Source organism: Dryas octopetala, chromosome 1 (genome assembly GCF_963921425.1).
Source record: "Dryas octopetala chromosome 1, drDryOcto1.1, whole genome shotgun sequence".
In the NCBI taxonomy this organism is placed as follows: domain Eukaryota; kingdom Viridiplantae; phylum Streptophyta; class Magnoliopsida; order Rosales; family Rosaceae; genus Dryas; species Dryas octopetala.
The window spans coordinates 24,978,545-25,003,312 of NC_141366.1; the positions used below are offsets into that span (position 1 = coordinate 24,978,545).

General features: G+C 35.1%; 1 protein-coding gene across 1 annotated transcript; it reads right to left on the reverse strand.

Annotated features, from left to right (window-relative positions):
• On the reverse strand, window positions 1-23,204 carry LOC147299382 (Rho GTPase activation protein (RhoGAP) with PH domain-containing protein). Its single transcript, XM_086241466.1, has 22 exons — window positions 22,633-23,204; window positions 21,899-21,935; window positions 19,509-19,585; window positions 15,527-15,597; window positions 15,372-15,450; window positions 15,107-15,251; window positions 14,898-15,017; window positions 13,546-13,623; window positions 13,286-13,341; window positions 13,127-13,196; window positions 12,674-12,761; window positions 10,622-10,865; window positions 8,730-8,951; window positions 6,823-7,170; window positions 4,048-4,097; window positions 3,515-3,575; window positions 3,344-3,427; window positions 2,553-2,666; window positions 2,290-2,459; window positions 1,358-1,427; window positions 777-986; window positions 1-514 (listed from the first exon to the last, which is right to left on the reverse strand). The coding sequence occupies exons 1-22, from the start codon at window positions 22,684-22,686 to the stop codon at window positions 329-331; spliced, it is 2,634 nt and encodes an 877-aa protein (XP_086097592.1). The 5' UTR covers window positions 22,687-23,204; the 3' UTR covers window positions 1-328.
• Window positions 23,205-24,768: the final 1,564 nt, after the last annotated feature.

Below are 24,768 nucleotides of genomic sequence, written 5' to 3' on the forward strand. Positions count from 1 at the left end.
TGAGTGCCTTACCCAAAAAGTTTTGCTCACTATAAATATTATTGTTCAATAACATTAGCCCACCTATAGACACAACAACAGAGTGATTTGTTTACAGCGTCCTTGACGACAAAAAAATCAATAAGCAGAACAAAAGGAAAACACCTCTGACGAGAATTCCGTACACATCCTCACAGAAAGAAAAAGAAGAAACTTTGAATATGAAACAAGAATATTAAACAGAGTAGCACATGAGATACAACTATATGCAACATTATCAAAGGATATACAACAACAAGGTGTCTGGCATTCTTCTCCCGACTCATTCGATGAGCATCTTCTTCGCCAGTCAATTCCATGGCGGGGATGATGGTCTATAGACAGAGTCTTGCAAAGATGTTGTGCCGTAATTTAAATCAAGATTATGAAGCTGTTCCATCAGCTGAGAACGTCTTTCCTTAAAGAAATCAAGACGACTTGTTAATTCTACTAAGGCGGAAGATGCTGTTGATGGATGTCTTGGATAATCCATCACCTACAACAATAGTCACAAAGTCAATACATTGCAATCATTTAGATGGCTGGAATCATTCCAGAGTTACAAACAACCAAGCAAAAATAAAGAACTTAGTAGTAATAATTTGCAGATGTGATCATACAAGTTAAAGATTTCAAAGAAACAGACAAGCATTATTTTAAAAGACTATAGCTCTAATAAATAAGATAAAATATCAGGAAAAAAAAAAAAAATGGAAACTTAAACTTGACACAAATTCTTGGCAAAAATGAACACTTGCCTCTGCTGCTCTTGAAGTGGATGGCATGGAAGAAGCAGAATCAACAGCACAAAGCTCATCAACAGACAAACTTGTGGATGCATCAGTACTTTTCGATTCGCTCATGCTAGCTGGATCCATGAATTGCTTCCTAGAAGGCTGCCTTGTACTGCTGCCAGACGCTAAAATTTGTCCTTTAATATTCCTCCAATCTGCACCCAACAAACTCTCCTGTAGACAGTTAAGGAGTGTTAGATTGGTGAGAACAGAAACATTGAAATTAAAATAGGGCAAATCACAAAGAAATGAAACAATTCAAAGAGCAAACAACACTTTAAAAAGTTTAAATAAATGTGTGTTGAAATCAGTCATATTTCGTGAAAGCATCAGATATGTTGGAATGGGAGGCCAAGACCATTCTTTGACCGATAATTGAGGAATATATGTAGTATTACCATATGGAATGAAAAGCAAACAAAGAAAGAACAAAATTTAGTAAATAAATGAAAAAAAAAAAAGAAAAGGAAAAGATAATGAAAAAAAAATCCAAGTAAGAATGATGCCTAGTTTAGAGTATTAATTAAGATAGAAAAACATAACACCTCATTCCTCTGTTTCCTTTCATTATTACAATATGCCAGGGTTGCATCAAAATCTTGCTGAAGAAACCTCCTGCAGAATTCAAACAAAATTTTAAATTAAAAGAAGGCTGAAAGTAAATCACCATTCTTTCCAACCAAATTGCAAGAACCATCGGTGTTCAGTCTTATAGATAGATGTAACATCATCTACACCACCCCATTTTAATGACTAGAATGTCAATTTTGCACGACTTGCAGCTGAGAACCACTACAGAACTCTGCATACTCAAAAGTCCATCACATTTACTAGTTTCATATTTCTTTTTCAAAAAAATACTATTACTGATTTATTTATTTATTTTTTAATTACCCATTAAAGTCATACCTTAAATGCATTTATGCAACAAGTACCATGACTCCATCCCTGCTGCCCAGGTGGAAAAATAAAAACATAAAGTACCCTAGAGAAAACGAAAAGGATACATATATTTTGGGATTTCTTAAAAGAAAGTTGCTCATATAGAACATTGCTATCACTCCCCCTTGGAGAATTCTTACAGAAAATTCCTCAAAAGAAAGCTGCCCATAAATAAAAGAAATCTATAGCTCTAGATTCAACAGGGAGTGATAGCTCTATAGCTCTATAGCTCTATTATGGCTACAAATGATCCATGTCATATTTATACTGCTATAACATCATTATTATTATTATAGGTCCTACAAATTGCATGGAAGAAAAGCCCAAACACGTAGGAATCTAGTTTAGAAAAACCCAAACACTATATCAGGGTATTAGGTTTATGAAGATTAAATAGCCTTCAAAGTGACGTATCATAATTACTGCAACTGAGAACAGTCGCTTTGATATCAGGCACATTTTCTGTTCGTACATAATGCACTTGACACCACGAGAGAAAAAAATTCAAAAAGATAACATGGTTCTGCACACTCACTGTTGAGAACTATGATTTTGAACATTTTGGAAACGGTCACATGCATCAGAGAGAGAACCATAGTGATGCTGCCGTTGCTGATTAAGTTGATGATGGAGTTCTGCAACTTTTTGCTTCAACCTGGCCACATCTGCTTCAGCAAGAGCTATCTCCTCTAGCTCAGCCCTTGTCTTCACATCAGTTTTGAGTCATACAAATTTGCATTACACAAGGATATGAGCAAAAAAACTTAAATTAGAAGCAAATCCTTACAATCTACAAACCTTAGAATCCATGCCACGTGAACTGGCTATCTGTCCAGAAGACATGCTCAAGCCCACCTCCAATGCTGCTCTAAGATCTCGTTCAGCTTGTAGCTGCTCTTGCAATCTTGAAACCTGTATCATAATGTACAGATTAGATAAAAAAAAAAAAGAAAAAAAAGAAAAGAAAGGAGAAGTACGCAGGTTTTAAGATCTTATAAACTCTTAACAAGCAAAAGAGAGAATACTTTTAGATCTACGTGTGTGCGTGTTAAAAATGTCATTAGATACTACACATATGCTACAAACAATAGATCTAGCTCCCACATTCACAACCTACAATTAATAATAGGGGAGACAGTAGACAGGTTTTAGTATCAAATATAATTGTATCAAGTGACTTCTTTACTTATAAAATATCAAAATGAAAAAGAAAAAAACTAATAAAATATCCAAATCACAAAGAAAAAAATGTGTATCTTATTCAATTACTAATAATTTAGTGCAGAGTTCATGTTAGCTAGTCGCCTAAGCAACTGACAGCACCAGCACAATTGCTTGTCTTTGGCAACTATAGACTAGAGGTGCACTAATTGGCATCATTACCACTGCCAAAGCCCATTCAGATAAGAAACTCCAGAAAGATTAATGTTGCTTGCTTCTCTTGCACTGTTGTAAAGGAAGTTTGAACAGTTAACCCTCCCAGTGTCAAACTGAAGATTAAACCCAGACCTTCTGATGTAGACATCAAGAATATACAAAAATACCAGGGCGAAGAGGGGGAATTAGGTACATATTTTCATTGAACATACATCTTGCTCCAGTGCCAAGCGCCTCTCATGTAAAGCTTGCTTCCTTCTCTCCAAGCTAGCTTGTAAAATTGCATTTCCTCTAGCCTATAATAGAAGGTGACTGATTCTGTTAGTAACAGCACCAGTTTCTATGATTTGACATTTTAATAATTTATGCAGCAGTATAGCTACCTCTTTCGCAATCCTGTGCTGCAAGTCATTTTTGGCAATCTCAAGCCTCTGAATAGAGAGCCTAAAACCAAAACGAAAAAACAATTAATTCACTCATTGGAAAATAGTAGAAAAGCAAATTACAGCACAGATTAGATTTTCTCTGAAGAGCTAAAACTTAAAGGCAAATTGTAAAGTTCAAAATGAAACGTAGCATGTCTATCCAAGAACATATAAGGACTTAAATGTGAAGAACGTTAAACTGATAAGCAGATGCTGAGCATTTGACATGTCGCTACAACAAATAAGACCAAAAGCTAAGATCCAGAACATCTTTTGAAGGCAATGGTAACATTCAGTTACAAAATTTATCCTTCAAATAATGATACAAACAGGAACAGTATGCACTGAACTGCTTCCAAGCCATAAATGGCATGACTCTTCAAAACAGTGCCTGAACCATAAACACTAAAACATGGAGCTAAATGCAAAGGTAAAGTGAAAGGTATGCATGCCATATAGCAAAGTACAAATACATTTAATGAGTTTCTTACTCTTCCTCCCCAGACGAATCGACTGATTCCATTGACGGTGTCTTTCTTGCCTGTACAAAATTAATAAAGAATATCAGATGTCATTGCATTTTAAAACAAAAACTGCAAAAGCCAGACTATCTTTTAGCATGTGTTCACATTATATGTCTGCTTCATTGTCTCCTCCAGAACAAGGAATATCTTCACATTTTATGTTTGACAATCTTTTAGCAGGATCTTGATTGATTCTATTGGTTTTCTGATTTTTTATCCTTTCCATCAGATCTGGAAAGCAAAAGTTCCTTCTAAGGTTAAGATTCTTGCATGGACCATGGTGCATGGAAAGGTAAACACTTGCAATATGCTTCAAAGGAGAAGACCAGGTACTTGCTTGTTCCAAATTGTTGCATAATGTATCAAAAAAAGGGAGAAAACTGTGGATCATGTTTTTCTGCATTGCCCAAGTGCTCTAAGTCTATGGTTGGAATTATTTAGGGAGCTGAACGTAAGCTGGGTTGTACCAAATTGGTGTCTTACTTTGTTAACTGAAAAGGCAAAGTTTTAGGGGGGTGGGAAGAAGGCTAAAGTTCTGTGGGGATGCTTGGTGTTATTTGGATGGAAACGAATAAAAGAATCTTTGAAGACCAGTTTGGCAATGGGCAGGAGGATTATGGGACAGAGTTAAATTTTCGGCTTCACTTTGAGCATCAGTCACTTCAGAATTCCTGGACCTCTCATTTTCCACTATTTTTCTTGATTGGAAGGCTGCAGCGTGTGAATATGTTTAGGATTTAAGGCTGTTGTGTAATGGTTTGGCTTGTTTGTAACCCTCGACTATGGTTGCTGTATGATTGTTTTAAGCTCTTCTGGATGTATATCTGAAAGTGGACTTCTTGTCCACTGCTGTGTAATCCCTTTTTACATAGCAATAAAATCTGTTTCTTCTCAAAAGATAAAATATCGCATAATAAAGATTAAAAAAAAAAAAACAAAAAGAACCTATACTAGAAATGCACATTAACAAACAAACACACACACACACACACACACACACACACAAAAGGACCATAAAATCAATGAATTAGAAAAATAAGATTAAAGCTTTGTGATATTTAAAAAATCTAATTTATAGGAGGCATCCAATAAATCTTTATCAATAGTCTATAAGAAGAATTAAACCTAGAAAAATAAATAAATCTATTCCAAATTATGGTTAATTTTAAAGTATGGTACTCAATTTCTTACCATCCTTTTTTTCGTCCCCCTCCAATCGCAGTTTAATGCAAAGCATTGGAGACCAATGGAACCCACACATCCCCCAGCCATACTCACATAACTCCACTTGCACCTCTGACTCACTCACTTTCATATATGAAAGTTTTCCTCAACTTTCCTACCAACCAAATATGTTCAGTCATCACTCTTCCCTCTCCCATACTATTTCATTGATCTTAATGAACATCACTCTAATGCTCATAGAATCATGGTCATCATAAATAACTCTAAATGAATTTATATTTTCTAGGTTTAAATATTTCCTTTTATATGTTTTTAAATATGAATTATAAAATGGGGATAAGGTAACTATTTGAATGCTATATTCTTAACCAATAATTTTTTATTGTGCACTGCATCATTAATTTTTTTCTAGTATGTGTCACATTGAACCTCCCAGTCTAGATTGATTTACAATTCTAGTTATGAGATGGCATATATTTAAGTTATAAAAGATCTAAACTATTAAAGGAAAAAGAAACCTATTTGATGGATGTGAAAGTAGATGAAAAAGGCAACCCTCAAGACCATGGAAACTACATAAAAACCATCAACAGAGTTCACAGAATAGTTATTATAACAGAAGCATCAGTTGCAGTATTAGTATTACTACTAGTGGTACTAAAAAGAATGAGGCAGTCAAGATAAGTTACAATGAGTAATGGCAAAGTGGTGAAAGATAAGAAGCGCATGCATAGAGTTAATTAGACTTTAGGGAAAAGAAGAACCAGATTGAAATGATATTAACAATCAAAATGCATATACAAATGTTCAAAATATTGCACATAAAAGGTAGAGGGACAAAAGCATGAAATAATTGCTAGAATATACAATTAATGTTGGTCCACATCCTAATAGCTTATGCTTTGGGGAATAATGGTAATCCAACAAACTTTCTCATGGTATTAGAGCAGGAGATCCTGAGTTCGAATCCCTGCAATTCTATCCTCCAAATAAAAGTTGAATTCCGTATGTTGGACTCTAATGTTGGAGAGAGACCCACATGTGAGGGGGAGTGTTAGAATATAGAATCAATGTTGGCCCACATCCTAACAGCTTAAGCTTTGAGGAACAGTAATAATCCGACAAACTTTATCAATAATAAGGCTTCAAACACCCTATATAGTTTCAGAAAAGGTCTTTGAATCATTTTTTATCTTTTACATAAATTGAAGATCTATCTAGACTGTGTTATGCTTGACAATGTATTTTGATTTACTTGCTCATCAGATTAGTGCGGTTTGGTTTTATCTTGAGGTTAGCTTTTTCTGTTTGTTTACTGTTTTACTGGACTACTTATTCACTTTCCAGTAGCAATTCTTTAACTATATATACAAATTATCAGTTTCCTATTAAAAATAATAATAACAGAAAGAAGATCTATCTAGACTGAAATTAAGTAGATTATTGGAGATCAGAAAAATGAACAGAAATCACCTATCCTTCAAATGTGGCATGCTAACTGGGTTAACCCCCACAATCAACTTAAGATAAAAGATATATCAACAAATGAGAACTTACATTGTTTCTTCCCCAAAATGCCGATCGCTTTGTATTATGATTGGAGCCTGTAACTTTACCCACTGCCTTCACAGCTCCTGATTCAAGTCCAGAAACCGGTAACGGATGCCCTGGATCCATTGCTGACAGAATCTCTCCCATTGATCTGTAAGAATCTCCAGCAGGTGATGCGCTTGGTGTGTCCACCTCACTAATTGAATTTTCATTTTCTTTTTTCTGTTTTCCTCCTCTTTCTGTCACTTCAGCATTTGGATCTCTGATCTGTTGTGGAACACATAAATTTGAGCTCTCAGCTGAAGCATGATTTCCTTTAGGTGATCCAACATCAGAATCATCACCCCCAAATGCCTGAATGAGCACATCAAGGTACATATCAACCAAAATGATTATAACTCATGTAGGTGAACATTTCAATAGAAAAAACAAAAAAACCAATAGAAATGATAAGGAATTTGCATGCAAAGATAAAAAATAAAAACACCACAGAGATAATCAAGGAATGAACAAAAAATAAACAAAACAGCCAACATCTTGTAAGAAAAAAATAGATCTTTTTATCAATCTTGTCAGAAAATCAACACAATGTAGCAAACAAGTTGCACTGCCATCAAATTTCCCAAGTGTTTAATCAAGTTAATGCAATACAATTAAGAATCAAAAGGCTAACACTGGATGATGAAGTCAACGTGGTTTGGGGAGGAGAGGAGGCTTTTAAAATTTGTTTCCCAAGGTTGTATAATTTGTCAGATCATCACGGTTTATCAGTGGCAGAAATGGCAGGGGGAGTTAATTTTCAACCAAATTGGAACCTGGGTTTTCGAAGGAATTTAAATGACTTAGAAGTAGAGGAGTTGTCATCCATACTCTTAGTGCTTGAGAAAGTTCATTTGTCGTCCACTAGAGATTCAATAGTTTGGAAATTGGACTCTAAAGGGTATTTCTCTTCAAAGTCTTTTTTTACTTTTCTATGTGGGCATGGCGATGGTAGTCTTTTTCTACCGGCAGGCTTGATTTGGAAAGAAAAAGTTCCTCCAAAAGTCAGAGTTTTGGCTTGGTTAGCTCTTGGAAAGATAAATACTTGTGATATTCTACAAAAAAGAATGCTAAATGTTTGTTTATCTCCAAGCAGGTGTGTTAAGTGTAACATTCAAGGGGAGAGTGTTGATCATATTTTCCTTCAGTGTTCTGTAGCAGCAAAGCTGTGGTCAAATTTATTCAAAGATGCAAGGGTAATGTGGGTAACGCCAGAAGGGTGCTATTCTTTGTTGAGTGAAAAGTTCTTTGATTTTGGTGGGGTTAAGAAGGCCAAGGTGTTTTGGAATTGCAGAATGATGGCCATTTTTTGGGTTATTTGGATGGAGAGGAATCGAAGAATTTTTGAGGATTATAGAGGAGCAGATGTTGAAGAATTGTGGGATTGAGTAGTTTTTTGGTCTTCCCTTTGGGCATCTGTTACTAGTGACTTCAGGGGTGTATATTTATTCAATATAATTTTAGATTGGAGGGCAGCACTTAGATAAATGGATTCTGCTTTATGAGGCTTAACTCTATGTTTTTCTTTTTGATCTTTTCTCTTAAATAATGGACATCTTGTCCATTGCGTGTATTGCTTTGAGTTTTGATCAATAAAAATTTTCTTTCTTCTCAAAAAAAACAAAAAAAACAAAAGTCAACGCAATCAACAGCATTGGAAGGCATCACGCATTGTTGTTTCACCGGAGAAAAAGACTATAAATCGTTAAGCAGAATATAAGATTAAAAAATAAAATAATTAATTAATTCAAACTGACCATTAATATATAATAAACATAAAGATTAAAACCATAAATGTAATAGAGCAAGACACACACACGGTGGAGGGAGTTGATATATATATATATATATATAGAGAGAGAGAGAGAGAGAACCTTATAATCATAGAGGTCGCTTCCAGCATAACCACTACTTTCACTCAATTTCCCACTATGTACACGATCAGGGTCATCTTCTGTTTCCGGATCAACTTCATTTTCTGCATCATGGTAACCGTTGTCTTTTGTGTCTAGATTTTCTTCGTCAGATGAATCCTCACTCCCACTGTTCTCAATTCGAGAATCAGCAGAGATAGAACACCTTAGTAGATTATCATCCTGAAAAAATAGTCCAATAAGTAAAAACCACCTGGAATTAGAAACTGAACTGCTTGAGAGTTACAGCCGTTGTCAATAGCATGTAAAAGATAGACCATAAAAATCAGTGTCACCAAAATTTTCTTTCAGGAATGAAGCGTTTTATTTAAGTTCATAAAGCAGAATCCATTTAATAGTGACACCCCCTGAGGTTTATTGTGTTTTCACATACACCCCCTGGAGTTTTAATAATTACACATACACCCCTTGAGGTTTCAAAACTGTTGCATATAACCCCCTATAGTGAGCAAAAAATGATGAGAAATTATGTAAAAAGGCATGCTAAGGGGTTAAATGGCCTAATAAGATTACTCAAGGTATAAAGTCCAACCTCAATACAAATATTTTCTTTTTTGTTTATTTATTTTTTTCGCTTGTAGGGGGTTATATGCAATAGTTTTGAAACCTCAATGGTGTATGTGTAATTTTTTAAACTCCAGGGGGTGTATGTGAAAAGACGATAAACTTCAGGGGGTGTAAGTGTAATTAACTCTTTATTTGATATTATATTAAAGTTACTAGAGATGCCATGACAAATCTTCCAATGCAGGTCATAGAAAGTAGCCACAGAAAAAAGAAAAAGAAAGAAAATGGGTTCAAACAATTAACTAAGATGAAGTAAAGTCTCCTATCATAACTGGGAAATGCAAGAACAGCAAAGTCTTAACTTTGAAGTTCAGCTCTCATGGCCCTATCATCAATAGAACACATAGCCTGCATGGGTAAGTTATCTGTGTCGGGCAAGTTGCCAGAATCTCAAATAACCAATTATCTCTAACTTATACAGAACTTTCGACAAAAGAGAATTTCTTTTTGACAGGAAACAAGAACCGTGATAAAAGAGAGAAAACCAAATACAAAAGGAAGACGTCTATCAGAACCAAGCAAAAACACACTAAGACCTAAACACCCAGAGCAAACAAGATACTTACTGCAAAACTCCAGACCAGTCAAGATTGATTACACTAAAGGGAATATCCTAAAATGCTTAGACAATTAGCCCTACAAAGAAGTAGAACATCTGATTTTGTCCCAAATGAAATCCAAACTCTTCTTCCTTATCTTTGAAGATTCTTCTATTACTTTCCCACTACATTACACAGATAAAGGCGACCTGATGCCACATGACTAGAATACCGACCTGACCTTCCACACAAAGGCAACCCAACCCAATTTTTAAACCAAACACCCCACAAATTTTCTACCAACCTTCTATCAATGTTCTCAGGCTTTCTTTCCTGAAGAACTAAATCTGGGTTTTCCATAACCAACATTACCTTAATGACCCTCCTTTTGTTTCTAACCTAATCCTCTAATATTTTATTCAGAAATTCCTACTGTTTGTATGACCGCATCCCTCTGACTGGGACCACTGCCAAATTCATCTTCTTCATTAGTTCAACCAATTTTCACTGCATGCTGCCCCCTCCCTCAACAACAGAAAATATGAAACGGGGATGCAAGAGCCTGACATGTTTCAACATATATTATGGGTATGTTGGATTCAACTTCCGAGTCTATGCTATACAGCTTGAAACAAAAAGATTTATAATTCCAGGATCCACCGTATGAATAGGAAGAGCATAGAACAAACCCACTATTCCTTAAGTAATAGACTGAAAGAATCTTACGTCAAAAATGTTTTCATACTCCTCCAAAAGAGTTGTAATGATTGCTTGAGCATTATTAGCAGCATTTGCAGCAGCAATAAGCTGGGCAGAATTATCGCCATTTATATCAAAGTCATCATCCAACTCACATTCACCAGCTAATAGAGGGCGTAAGAGCAAGGGTGCCATGCAAGCAGCAACTGCAGATGGAGTCATCCGATTCTCATGAGAGTGAGAAGAGATGGTATGCATCATCTTCAAAATTCTGCAAAAAAGCAAAAAGGAAAAAATAAGTTCATAGATCTACATAATTTTTTAGCATAATTGGATACAGAATGCATATTCAGGGGGAAATACATTAAGTAATAATTGTGTCTTTGTCTGTTACTTAAAATACACAAGTGTAAGAAAGAGAGCTGGGCCCTTTTTGTCCTAACAGTGGGATGGGTTTTATTGCAATTTATAGATATAACCCATTCATGTTACTTAAAATACACAAACATAAGAAAGAGCTGGGCTCTTTTTTGTTAACCGTGGGATGGGCTTTGTTGGAAACTAGATGCATATACTACTTCAATAATCAAACAAAAGCAACCAGTACCGAAATGTTAATACATGTGCAGCAACATTATAGTCAAATTTCTCTCTAATATACTGTTCAGTCCACATCATAGTCATTTCTTTTACAGTTACATTCTAAAATTCCATAGTCCAGAATTATATTGTTAATTTAATATAGATAGTAGCAAATATATTTGATAATCATAATCAATGAATAACAAAAAAGACTTAATATAAATCTAATATCAAATATATAAGTTAAATTTTTTCCAGAAATGCACATTCGTAGCGCAGGCAGTTTAAATTTTACATGTCATATATTTTATCATGCATATTCTATTATCCATTTTTTTTATAAGAAACAAAATTTTATTAATATAAACAACAGGTACAAGACAGTGAATAAGGTATTTACTAAACTTAAGGAGCTAAAGCTTATATCAAAGACTAAACCAGCTAAATATCAAAACAACAGATACACAAGACAGCACACAACTAAACAGCTGCACTCCAATCTAACTGTAAAACAGAAAAAGAGATATCCCTAAAAACGGAAGAAGATGAAGCCCAAAGAGATGCCCAAAAACAAACCCTCTCCCAAAGAAGACCACAATCCTCCCCAATCACTCCATCGAAAATTCTCCTAAGATTTGAGGAGTTAGTGTACAAGGAGGAAGTAATGTGGCGACAAATGGCGAAGGTGGTTTGGGCAAGAGAAGGAGATGGGAACACAAAAATGTTCCCAGCTCCTTTCCTTTTTCCTTCCACCAAAGAACTGATAATTCTTACATAATAAAGTAACACAATCAACCGGAATAACCCAACACAGCTTGGTCTCCCTAAACAACCTTAGGCAGAGAGATGAAGCTACTGGACAATGCAAAAACAAATGATTGACACATTCAGCATCTTTTTTACACATCACACACCATTGAGGTGAAAGAGACACAGATGGTCTTCTCCTATGAACCATATCACATAATCTTCCCATAGGCAATCATCCAACCTAACAGGCGTACTCCCATATTACAAAAGAGGGACTGAATATAGAAAGAGAAGGGTTGTCAGTTATGAATATTCTATTATCCAATTTACATGTTTAATTTATGCATTATTAATTATTTTAACAGTTCCTAATGTTTCATTCAAAATTTCCAAGTATTAAAATAAGTATCTATCGTTTCTCTAATGTTTACTGATATTTTCATTAATCCAAAATATCGATATTTCAATAGACACCGACGTGTTCATCCTTGCTTATATATTTTTTATATGCATCATCTTTCAACTATAACGCATCCCTTCATTACCAGCATATAAGATAATTAGTTCCCATAAAACTCATACATTATTTGTATGCGCATTACAGAAAATAAAATCTATTTGTATGCGCATTACAGAAAATAAAATCTCAAGCATACAGTGTAGGAATCAAAAAGCAGCAAACATTGTCTACGCAAAAGACGAAAGAAGGGATCTCAAATCACATAAGAGATGAATATACAGGGTTACCTCTGTAATAAACGGCGGTTTGGTTCAGGAAATGTCTCTAATATTGAAGAACGCATTGCATTAATCCGAGCTTCCTTTCGATCAATTTCTTGTCAAACAGAACACAAACAATAGTACAAAACATTAATTGCATTAAATAATATATGCTCATCATTTTGCACAAAAAAATTCAGAAACTTGAGGAAACTATCAGTGGACAGAAACATTAATGTTGAGACTTATTGCGAATCTCTGCATCATGCATAGAGTATTAACTAATATATCGATAACTACACATGAGACTGAAGGCCAATCTTTTATCTACAAAGGACAATTATATAACCTTATAAATGTGGTTGTACAAACTCACAGAATAATTCCTATTACTTAATTTCTACAGAACCCGATCAAAACAGCTTATTATTTATATCCAATCAAATAAAAGACGAGACATAACTACAGAGCTAAGCTTACTATAAGCCTCTAGCAATGCAGTGCAGCAAGATGCTGGTACTGGAGACGAGGGCAGCTCTCTCAGAACATGCTGCAGACCAAACAGCTTTAGTAAATACTGACATACATCCATTTCTCATATTTGTCAACAAATGGCATCTCGTAGTTACAGTAAAGTACCTTGACACAATCACCAACGACATGAGCATCCTCATCAGGATCAAATTCAGTCTTGCCTTAAAACATGAAAAAACTGATTTAGGATAACCACAGTTTGAAATGCATGCTTCCAAAAAAATTGAGAGCATAAGCTGAAATAAATGAAACAATCGACTGATTGATAATAAAATCTATTATGTTTTCACCATCCACCAAAGATATTCAAAAGCAATTACCAACTTGAATAAAGCAGATACTGTCGACTTTAATAAAACAGGTACCTTGTTCATATTCTTGTACTCTATGTTCTACCTCCTCAACATCCGCAGACTGTCGCAAAATTCCTTCAACTTTAGTACCTATTGGACAATTATATAACAGATTATAAAACTGTATATTGTACTGCTTAATTTTACACGCTATTTTTTATCTCTTAGATTGAGTTAATTCCCAAACTTGTGTCTCCAAATAGTTTCATAGGCAATTAGAGTTAATAGTTCGCACTAATGATGTCTCCACTCTGTAGTAAACTAAGAATATCTTGACTTCTGCATATCCAATATCTGAAAGGAGATATCAACAATGCTATGCTTTGTGGACGAAGACATGAGTGAAATACATTAACACAGACACAAGGTGTCCAACACATCAATTCCCAAAACTCCAGACATGAAAAAACACCAACATATATGTACACCTTTTCATTACAGTCATCTATATATACATGAGCATCTATAAAGCACAGATACACCAAAATATCACGTATGGAGTATCCAATACCGATGCACCCCCAAAACACCTCAACACAATGCTAATTGTTCCACAATGAAGAGATCTATTGTGAAAGACACATGTCTTTTGGTATGGGGGAGAAGGGCAAATATTTTATGAAATTGTGGGGTACCAGCTGTATTTTCGGTGATTTGGATGGAGAGGAAGAGGAGGATTTTCAAGGACTAGTGTGGATGGGGTGGAGGCCTCTTGGGATATAGTCTGGTTCTGGGCATCATTGTGGGCTTCGGTGTCTCCAGCTTTTAGAGATCTGTCTTTCTCGGTTATTCTGTTAGATTGGAGAGTTGATGTTATAAAGGGTTGGAAACTTTTGTATTCACTGAAATAAACAAATCTGTAGTCTGTTTTGTGGGTGATAGTGTTTTAGTGTTAGATGTTTCAGGTTGAAGTTGGATTGTATTTTATTTATTTTTTGAGTTTTCATAAATCTTGCTTCTAATGAGAGAAAAAAAAAAACCGCTTGACACATATCAGATACTTCAATTAGTATCCAGTTAACTCTTTGGCAAGTATGACTTTTGGATGCACGAGAGAAACATGATAGATAAGCAAGGGATACAAGATGCATGCAGGAGGAGTTATTTTGTAAGTTTGTTTGGAAAAAAAAGGGGTCTGAGGGCCATTTTCAAAATTTCTGGAGTTATTGTATTATAATACAAGGATAACTTCACAAGGGGGATCCCTTATATAGGGAATGTGAGGGAATAACATTGTGGGGTCCACCCACAATGCTGTCCAATGATCAGAACCGTCCAATTTTATAAGTTCCCAATCGAGGATCATCCTTACAATTTTATCCTTCAATTGAAACTTTGTTAGTATTAATGAGATCAGAACGTACCAAACTTTTCAAGGAACCGAAGAGCTTTCTCAAGGAAGGACGGACCTCCATCAATATCCTCTAGCGCAAGCAGAATTGGTCTTCCAACAACCAAAGACTTAACAGGACGCTTATCCCTCCCTGAAAGCCCAAAACTATGCATAAATAAACAAGCTCAACAGAGATAAAATCATGAAGCATTAAATGTGAAATGCTGGAAAAGTACAAACATTGATTGAAAGACCCTTCGATTGTTTCATTTGTGTCATTTCGAAAAATTCCATTGTGTCCCATGACAAGAGCAGCACTTGGAGCTTGTGCAAGGGCGTGTTCAAGGGCTGTCTTCCACTCATACAAGTCTTCTGACGTTTCAGCCTGTGATTTGGAGAAACAGAGAATGTTTTGTCATTTGTGCAAAAATATTAGCAGAAATAATGCAATTGTACTTTATATTCAAATAAGACTTCGAAAAACAAGATAATATAAAACAGTCACCTTAAGAGTGAAGGCCCGCCCATCACGTCCATCAGGAAATAAAACAGTCAGCAGCTTTTTATCTTCTCTAACAACAACACTACAAGAAACCAGTTGCACTTATTAGGCAGACTGCATAGAATTATACAACAAACAGTTATAATGGCCATGCATACCTCCCAGAATTGTTCAAGTCAATGCCCCCCAAAGTCAAATTTACTTCACCACCTCTTTGTGGCAGTGCACTCTGCACAAAAATTAGACCAATAAATATTCATTTCTATTAACAATTGATTTATGAACAAAATTTGGTGTATGGTTTAATATAATATTAATCAGTTAATTACAGATTGCCAAGCATCAAAATACTTGACTAAAATGTGACTCAGAAATAGGAAACCACTTAACACAACCATATAGCCAATAAAAAGACAACCACTTCAACATCTATTCTGGTCATTAATTCCTAAGAAAGGTATCTTGATATAGTTTGCAGTCATGTTTGATGCAAGCAAATACAGGTGAATAATGAAGCCAGACGGCATACACACTAGCAAAGACAAAATATTTAAGAAGCATGCAATCATATCAGCACTGAGTTTCAGAGTTCTTCAACTGCTGTGCATGTATATATAAATATATATATATTGGAGTCTGTGTGTGAGAGAGAGAGAATGTGACAGACAGAGACAGACAGACAGACACACACACACACACACACACACACTTTTCCTGATTAAAAGATAGATCCCCCAACTGTTCATTTTCTTTCCCACAACTTTAATGATGTGAAAAGACTTATCAAAAAGTGAAAAAGAAAATAATAATAATATTAATAATGTGAAGAGATGCAGAACAGTTGAATCTATCTATCATCCTCCTATAAAAGTACTCAGCTATCCATACAAATACGTACACTCACAAAAAAACCAATAAAGCACTGCTCTGTTTTCATGATTTTCGCATGGAAAATCATCTAACAGCTTGCAGATTGTCCTGAAACTCCAACACACAACAATCCAGTAACACTCGTGAAATATAGATCCTTTAAATGGAAATTAATGTTTCCAATGTGACATGTCCATCAAGGAACGATGGGATGCCGATCATTTTGTTAGATTTTGACCTTAAAAACCATAACATATGCAACTCAACTACAATATTTTTGGCAGATTATAAAGGACGTGATATGAAGGTCTTAAGAGGGATACATCCCATTTCATGAGGCAAAGGAAGAAGTTCCAATATCTCTTGACATAGTTGAATACTGAGTGTACTTCAAAATGATCCATGGAACATTAGGTGTGAACCTTTTATCCCAACAAATAAATCAACAAACTGTAATGGGCAGTAACAATGTGGGGGGAGAAGGAATAGCCACCGGACAGTAAAAATGTCAAGGAAGTATTCATTTTCTGGTATTCATCCAATGAGGTACTTAATCAACATGGCAGTGGTTTGTGACAAGGGATCAATGACAACAATACATATCCTCTCAGAAAGTTTGTTATGCAGATGAGACTGTATCCAGATATTTGCAGTGGAAGGCTGGAGACTGATGAATTGCTAACATCAGCTGTGTCTTCAGAGTTTAGAGACAACACCATTTTCTTCTTGCTTGGCTGATTGGAAAGAAGCGGTTTTTTAAGGGTTCACTGTTGTGTTGGTTTTCAATTATCGTTAGAAACAATTCTGTTTTCATGTAGTTGATGTAGTTGATCAGTTACTATTGAATTGTTGTGACGGACTGCTTGGCCACAATGAGTGTCATTAGTTTGGTATTAATAAATTTTCTGTATCTTATCAAAAAAATGGAGTGAACTGAACAAAATTAGTTGACCTTCCACATCTAGATTTTATCACTCAAATATTTCACATATTTTTCCCTGCAGACAGGGAATGCTTCTAAGAGGTCTAGCTAGGTGCCCTAGAGATACCTAAGTTTTGTATGCCTCATATATTGACCTCTAACAGGTGATGCACAAGAAGGCATTCCTATTGGTTTGAAAATTCAGTGTTCCTTAACCAAAGGTTTCTTCCATGGATTTACACTAGCCCCTTGGCACACGCTCACGAGTGTGCCAATTGGCTTTCTTTGAGTGCTTATATTCCCACCCCCCCTGTTTTATTTCCCCACCCACCTTATTTTTACACCCACAATTAAATTTGAAAAAAAATATAAAACGCTATTCCCACCTCCCATTATTCCTATAATACCCTTTGATATATCAACTCAAACACCCCTATAAACACTCTTCCCACCCCCCCTTAACTCATCCCACCCGCCCATCTTTTTCCATAAACCCTAATTCTACCCTGTCACCAAAACTTAAAATCGAGAATACTATTTTGTTGATGCCCATATACATCTATTAAAATGTATGATTATTCTCTACCCTAACCCTTATTATTTATTTATTTATAATTTTAGATCAAGAATTCATTCAATTTTAATGTTTCTTTTGATTTAGAAATTGAATATTAATTTTAGGGATTTAATTTGGAATTTAGGAATGAATTGTCGGATGGGTATAAGATTCTTTTTCTACTATTTGGAAAAAAGATGGGTGGGTGGAATGATAGTTAAAAGGGGGGTGGGAAGAGTGTTTAGTAGGTGGGTGTTTGAGTTGGTATATCAAAGGGTATAATAGGCAAAATGGGGGGTGGGAAGAATGTTTTTATATTTTTTTCAAATTTAATGGTGGATGTAAAAATCAGGTGGGTGGGAAAATAGGACAGGGGGTGGGAATATAAGCACTCCTTTCTTTATACATATATTAATTTATTAAAACAAAAAAAAAATTCAATGAAAAAATATAGCAGAGTAAAAAAAAACAAAATATGAAAAGGAAAATGAAACTGGGGAGAAACTGCTTTCCCCTCTCTCCCACTAACTACTTAATAGGTGGGGTCCGTTGTTTATACATTTCATTTTCAATTTTTTTTTCTTTAACATATTATGTTTTTCCTATTTTGTCTTTAATTAATTAAATTGTCTTTGTTATGAATTTTAACTATCCAAGGACACATTTGGGTTTTTGAAAATTTAACCATAAGGCCTTCTGGCTTTATATATATAGATAGATAACAGCAAAATACTTTTCACAGGCATGGCTACAAAAACAACATTAATTCCTAGTAGGATATTTTTCTTGTTAGCTGGGTTTTGCATGGTTAGTTTATTATATTATTCTTCAGGTTTTTTCTCAAGCTTTCTTTAGTTATTAAAAATAAATATTTCTTTCCCAAATAGGGATCTATCATTTTTATTTATAGCATTACTATTTAAGTTCCAAAAAAACTAGTAGTATACAAAAATCATAACTATGATTAGGAAATTTTCAACAAGCTTTCACTTTAATGGTAATACTCCACTAAAATTCTTCTAGGTGAGAATCCTAGAAGGCTCTAGCGAAGTTCAAAGGTATATATTTTCTTCTTATTCTTCTCGTTCTTCTAAATTTCTGCATTTTATATTTACGAGGCCATCATCAAACCTGGTTTCAGCAATATCAACTTTTAAAAATTAAGCTCTAGGAAGCCCAGAAAAGTCCAATAGCAACAAGCATAAAGCTCAAAAATCTAAATGTCAGACTTTTCTACAACTTAGACAACCTAATTGATTCTTGGAAGCTCCAACCACTAATGTAAGAGCTGTTCTAACTAAGTTGATCGTCACATCACTATAGGATGGACCAAGTACAAATTGTCACTGCAATTACATCTGCATGCATTGTATGCACCCCAACAATAAAGATACGACATTGAAACAAAAAAATCATAGTTATTTCTTTTCTACCGAAAATCAACTTCAAAAGCCACATATAATTTACTATTAAATCATTCCAAAGGATAAGAAATTAATTATATATTTTTGTAAGTAAGAATGCTCAGAAAGCAGAGCATTAATAAAAACACATATCTAAAACCTTTGTCCAAGATCAAAACAAAAAATTCTGTGTCTCAAATCCACCATTTTTAAGGCCAATGCAACTAACTCACACATCAATTCAGTGACCAACCAATATTGTACAACAAATACATTGAATCATGCAGAACAATGCCGCTAATTATAAAAAGGAAATGGAAATCAAAAGAAAACATAAACATATTAGTATGGTCAAAAACAAAGTAAAGAGATTACTGATTGATACTAACAGGGTCATTTTTAAAGAAAACCAAAGAAGTCCGCGTGAGGATAAACCACCGCTTCTTCCAAGACTTCCAGCCTATTCCTGCAAAGTCAATAGATAAGAACTGAAGTTATTAATCAAATTTGTTTATTAGATCAGTGGACATTTTGTCCTCTGTGTTGTACCTTTCTTTTTTATTAATAAAAGATTGTTTCTCATCAAAAATAAAAAAAAGAACTGAAGATATAATTAATGAATGGAGGAAAGGTGATTATGATAAAACTACGAAATGCATGATACGAAAATAAAAAAATATATATATATCAAAATCAAAATCTAGTTGATAAAATTAAACACTGAAACCAGATACTCTTAACATATCAGTTTTGAGGACAGGCGCAACATAGTCAGTTGTTCCCATGACCTATGAGACATAGGCTGCAATATCAACTTGGTTGGAAGATTTGCAATAGAAAACATTAAACAAGGATGAGAGATCATAAAAGCGAAGAAAGCCTATTGTGCGCCCACGATCATCTGATCTTAATTCATCTAATTACATATGATAGAATGAAAATTTCAACGATGCCCTAAGTAACCATATAACAGACTGAAAGTAATGCCCTGCTCTCCAAGTTTATGAATTTTTTAATGAGAAATCCCATTCTTTTGTATGCAATCAGAATGTAATGAGCTTAAGAGACTCTGGTGCAAGAGTGCAAATAACTTAAAGGTCAAGAAACAAATAGAGATGGAGCAAGTTAATGACCAAAGAAGCAGTTCACTTGTTTTCTGATAATGCCTAATTTTGTTCCATCATGAGTTAAGATCTAATGTGGCGTGTTGCAGATTGGACAGATCTTTAATTTCAACCAAGTGGGAGTAGGTTTTCCCTCAATTAGACAAGAGGCACTCGTATTGGACCACTGTCCCATTACATTGGACAACAACCATTTGAAATGGGCTGCAGTGCCATTTCAATTTGAAAATATGTGGTTGGAACATCACAAGATTAGGAAGAGTACAGATTTGTGAAGAAGCTGGAATTGTAAAGAGAAAACTAAAGGTCAGGAATCAGGAGGTTTTGGGGGAAATTAAAAAGAAAAAAAGGGAAAAATGGGACAAAGGCACGAATAATGGACTTGGATAAAGTCGAAGAGGAAGGGAGATAAGATGATGCATTGAGTGAAAGATCAAGACTAACGACAGAGATTTAAGGAACTGGTCTTGAGAGTAAAAAAATTTTGGAAACAAATGCAAGGGTTGCAAGGGCAAAGGAAAGGATAGTAATTTGAGATTGTATCATTGCATGGTAACCCAAAGGAGGAAATGAAGTATGATGAATGAAACAAGCAAACAGTTCATTGGATTGTATCAGTGGAGTTTGTATTTCTCTTTTTTCTTTGTTTTTTACCTTGGCATAACTCCTTGTCCTCTTCTATGCTTTCTATTATTTATAATGTATTATAATTTTTTAATAATTAAAAAAGAAAAGAGAAAAAACAGTTCATTTCTCGTCAGACAGTAAAAGTCCACAAACAAACAGTTTTGAGAAAATATTCTAACAGCTATCATGTGGTTTATATGTATTACGCAGACCCTTATTGCTCACTCAGGGAATATCCGTAGAACGTTGAACGTGTGTAGGTAAGGTTGCAGAAACTTACGAAACTAGTAATCAAAAAGAAAGATGTTTAATAGTTATATGCCCTTGAGTGTTTCTTTTAGGAGTGTTATTTGTCGAATACTATTACTCTTCAAAAGATGTGTTAAATACTATTAGATTTAGCACCGTTTCTCTCCAGTCATTACAGTTGTATTATTTTGTATTATGTTTCTCATCAATCTTCTTAAAGTCCTAAAAATAGAATAATTCAATTACTTGACCCAAAAAAATATAGAATAATTCAATTACTTAAACAAAAATATATAGAATAACTCAATCTTATGAAACTTTCAAGAGCACTTATAGTTCCTACATTACCTTCGTACAGCACCATCCATTATAGGAAACAGTAGTGAATATTAAATCACGTTTTCCATGTGAAATTCATATTAACATTAGTATAAAAATAAACTAACAAACAGCAACTAATGGATTCAACCAATTAATATACTTATACATCTAATAAAGAAAAACTTGTGCGAGGATCTAAGCAACTAATGGATTCAACAAATTAATAAAATTATGAATGTGGTAAACAATATCATTCTAAGTAAGATAACATTCTGAAAGCAAATTTTCCATTCCAGATTGACTAAATTGTTCTTCCAAAATTGGCGTAATCACATAAAAGGCAAGTGATTGTAACAAAAAAATATATGTATCTAAATAAATAAACAAGTTGGGAAACCCAAACAAAACTGTTATAAAAAAATAAAAAAGGAACAGGAGAAGGAAAAATGTTTACTAACCTTTCGATGAAATGAAAAGTGGGCCACTCTTGAAGACCTGCTAGATCATCTCATGTGTTAATAGCATGAATATTTACCACCCACCAAGCACTATGTGAAATTAATTCGAAAATTAAGCACCAAAAGATGATCAGGTTATATTGATAATTAACAAACTGTGATTGTGACAAACTGCCAATTAAGACTTCCCAGCGCTGACAATTAAGAACTCATTCAAATAATCAAAAATGGATAAATACATTGATTTCTCTTTAAGCATCAAAGCCTTCGTCAATTCCCTCCAAACTTGGGAAAGTTTGGGTTTTGTTCGAATAAAGGAAACAGCATTGCAGTTACCATTCCAAATCCGTATCTACATTAGTTGAAAACAGTAAATTGGACTACGCCTAACGCAACTTCAATCATTTCAACAAGTGCATTGCTACCAATAAGTAAAATTTAACCATACATTGCATTTCTTGTACCTATTATTTTCCTTTTTATATTTTCCTCAGCAATCAGAAGAGAAAAAATAAAACAAATTAATCAAATGCAACACAAATAAAATAACCAAATTGTATTTAAAAAAGAAATACATTCGCTTTAGTTTTGGGGCCTTCCAAAAATAGCCAACAAACACTAAGTTTTAAAATAAAAACAATAAAAATAATAAGATCCTCCCACGGCACTGCATCCAATTCTACTTATTTTCCCAGTAACCAAGCAAAGAAGAGAAGCAAAGAAGAAAACGATACCGTATTAGAACCCCCGGGTCTTGGGCGCTCAAATGCTGCTAAAGAAGCCGCCATTATCGCCGATTAACATCGAAATCGTGCTCAACAAGAAGCAGCATTTCAACAACGCGAATCGGCCGAGCCGCCCATTGAATCAACCCGGGCGAGAGCGAGTAGATCGGCGGGCGGGCGAGCGAGCTAAGCTAAGCTAAGCTAAGCTAAGCTATGGCCCCGATCTGAAAGGTAGAGTAAGAGAGGGGATTCGCACAGAGAGGCCCTTAAGAAGCAGCTTTTAGGGTTTTAGATTGGACAGATGGTTGGAATTAAACGAAGCAACAACCCGAATTACTACTGTGTCTGTCTGATTTTCTCTCTCACTTTCTCGCTCATCAAACAAGAAAGAGGCAAGTAAAAAGGTTAGCTCTAAATTTGCTGGAATTGATTTTTTTAATTGGATTAGGTAGAGTGCAGCAGAGGTTCTCGTAGTAATGCGGCAATGACCAATGAGTAAAGAGAGAGAGAGAGAGAGAGAGAGTGAGTGAGTGAGTGTATGTGTGTTTGCTTTTCACCTACTTTGAACTTGAAGGAGGGACAAGGGGAGGGTGCGGTCGTGTGCAGTCAAGGTTCAGTCTTAGAGGAGAATTTTCACCAATGGGAAGAAACCAAGCTGGCAATGGAGAAGAGAAGATCTAGAGTTACTGTCGCTTCTTCACGCGCCCTGCTGCCGATCTCAACTCCACACCAGTTGTACTTGTGTGTGCTTTGGTATTTTGAGTTACTTTTCTAATATGGTAATGCTAAGGAATCATGTCACATTTGTGCTATCAGATGATGTGGCTTCTTAGCTTTTCTCTTCCTCTCTCTAGCAAGGGTGGCTAGGAAGCCACATCATGTAGTACCACAAATGTGGTACAATGACATGATCCCCCTAGCATTATCCATTTTAATATGAAAATTTTTCTCGTAGGATAAAAAAAATTGGGAAATAAACATCCGTAACATTTTTTCATGAAGCGTTTACGATTCTAGAACCCAACAATAATCTATACAAAAATAGCATTTTTTTGACAAGAAAAGTCTCAAATGCCCCTTGCAATCAAATCAAATTTCCATTCAAACCCCACCCATCTGCATTTAATTTTCTTTAATAAAAAATTATCTTTTACACTTAATTCAAATTGATAAACCAAAACTCCCACCAAGCCTATGATTTCTTCCTTCCACCTACCCACAGTCACAGTGTCCAAACCACCCACCACTGTGTCGCCGACCACTTCCTCTTCTTCCTCCTCTCTCTCCTTACCATGGTCAAAGAGGGGCTCTACAAGCTTGGTAATTGACATCACAGAGGCATTCATGATGTTCATCCAAAGATCAAATTTTTAATGGGTCACCCAAATAAATCAACAAAATTTTAGACTTTTAACGTTTCCAGAAAAACTTTTTCGTCGACCACTTCCTCCTCTTCCTCTCTCTCTATCTCTCTTTCATGCCGCGCAGCAAAATACCTTGTTCCTCTCCATCCCGACCTTCATCCTCTCAAACCCACCACCATCCTCAGCCCAACAACAACAACAAAACCCTTGTAAGATGCCTTGACGTCAACTATATGGACAGTTGACGTCGACTATATGCGACAGTCGACATCGACCATATGAACAGTCGAAAATATATTATGGTCGACAAAGACCAATATATTATGGTCAACGTCGACCATATGTGACCCTAAACTCATAAACCAAAACCAGACAAACAGACCACCATCAGCCGACGTCCACAAATCTGCAATATTGAGAACATTAGCTTGGATTAATAAAAAAGTTGGGGCTAAAAAAGATATGCAATAGCTGGGTGGGCAATTTGTAAGTGACATAAAAAAGTTGGGATTAAGTTGTTTGATGATGAAAGATAGTTTGACGATGATGGTGGGCAATACTGAGAAAATTTAATTAATTTTAGCCCACCCACAAATCTGCAATACTTAAAAAATTTGAGAGAGGATGGTGGGCAAGGGGTTTGCTGTTATTGTTGGGTTGAGGATGGTGGTAGATCTGCAATACTGAGAAAATTTTAGAAAATTAAATATGTGGGGAATCTGCAATACTGAGAAAATTTGAGATGAAATGGCATTGTGGTGATTTGGGGAGAGATAAAAGG

What these genes read in the sequence shown, in the direction of transcription:
- LOC147299382 (XM_086241466.1), bottom strand. Translation starts at nt 22,686, where the DNA reads ATGGCGGCTTCTTTAGCAGCATTTGAGCGCCCAAGACCCGGGGGTTCT. An exon ending in CGAAGGGTCTTTCAATCAAT is followed by an intron (nt 15,018 to 15,106) that starts GTTTGTACTTTT and finishes TTGGGCTTTCAG; the next exon opens with GGAGGGATAAGCGTCCTGTT. An exon ending in AAAGGAAACAGAGGAATGAG is followed by an intron (nt 987 to 1,357) that starts GTGTTATGTTTT and finishes AACTGTCTACAG; the next exon opens with GAGAGTTTGTTGGGTGCAGA.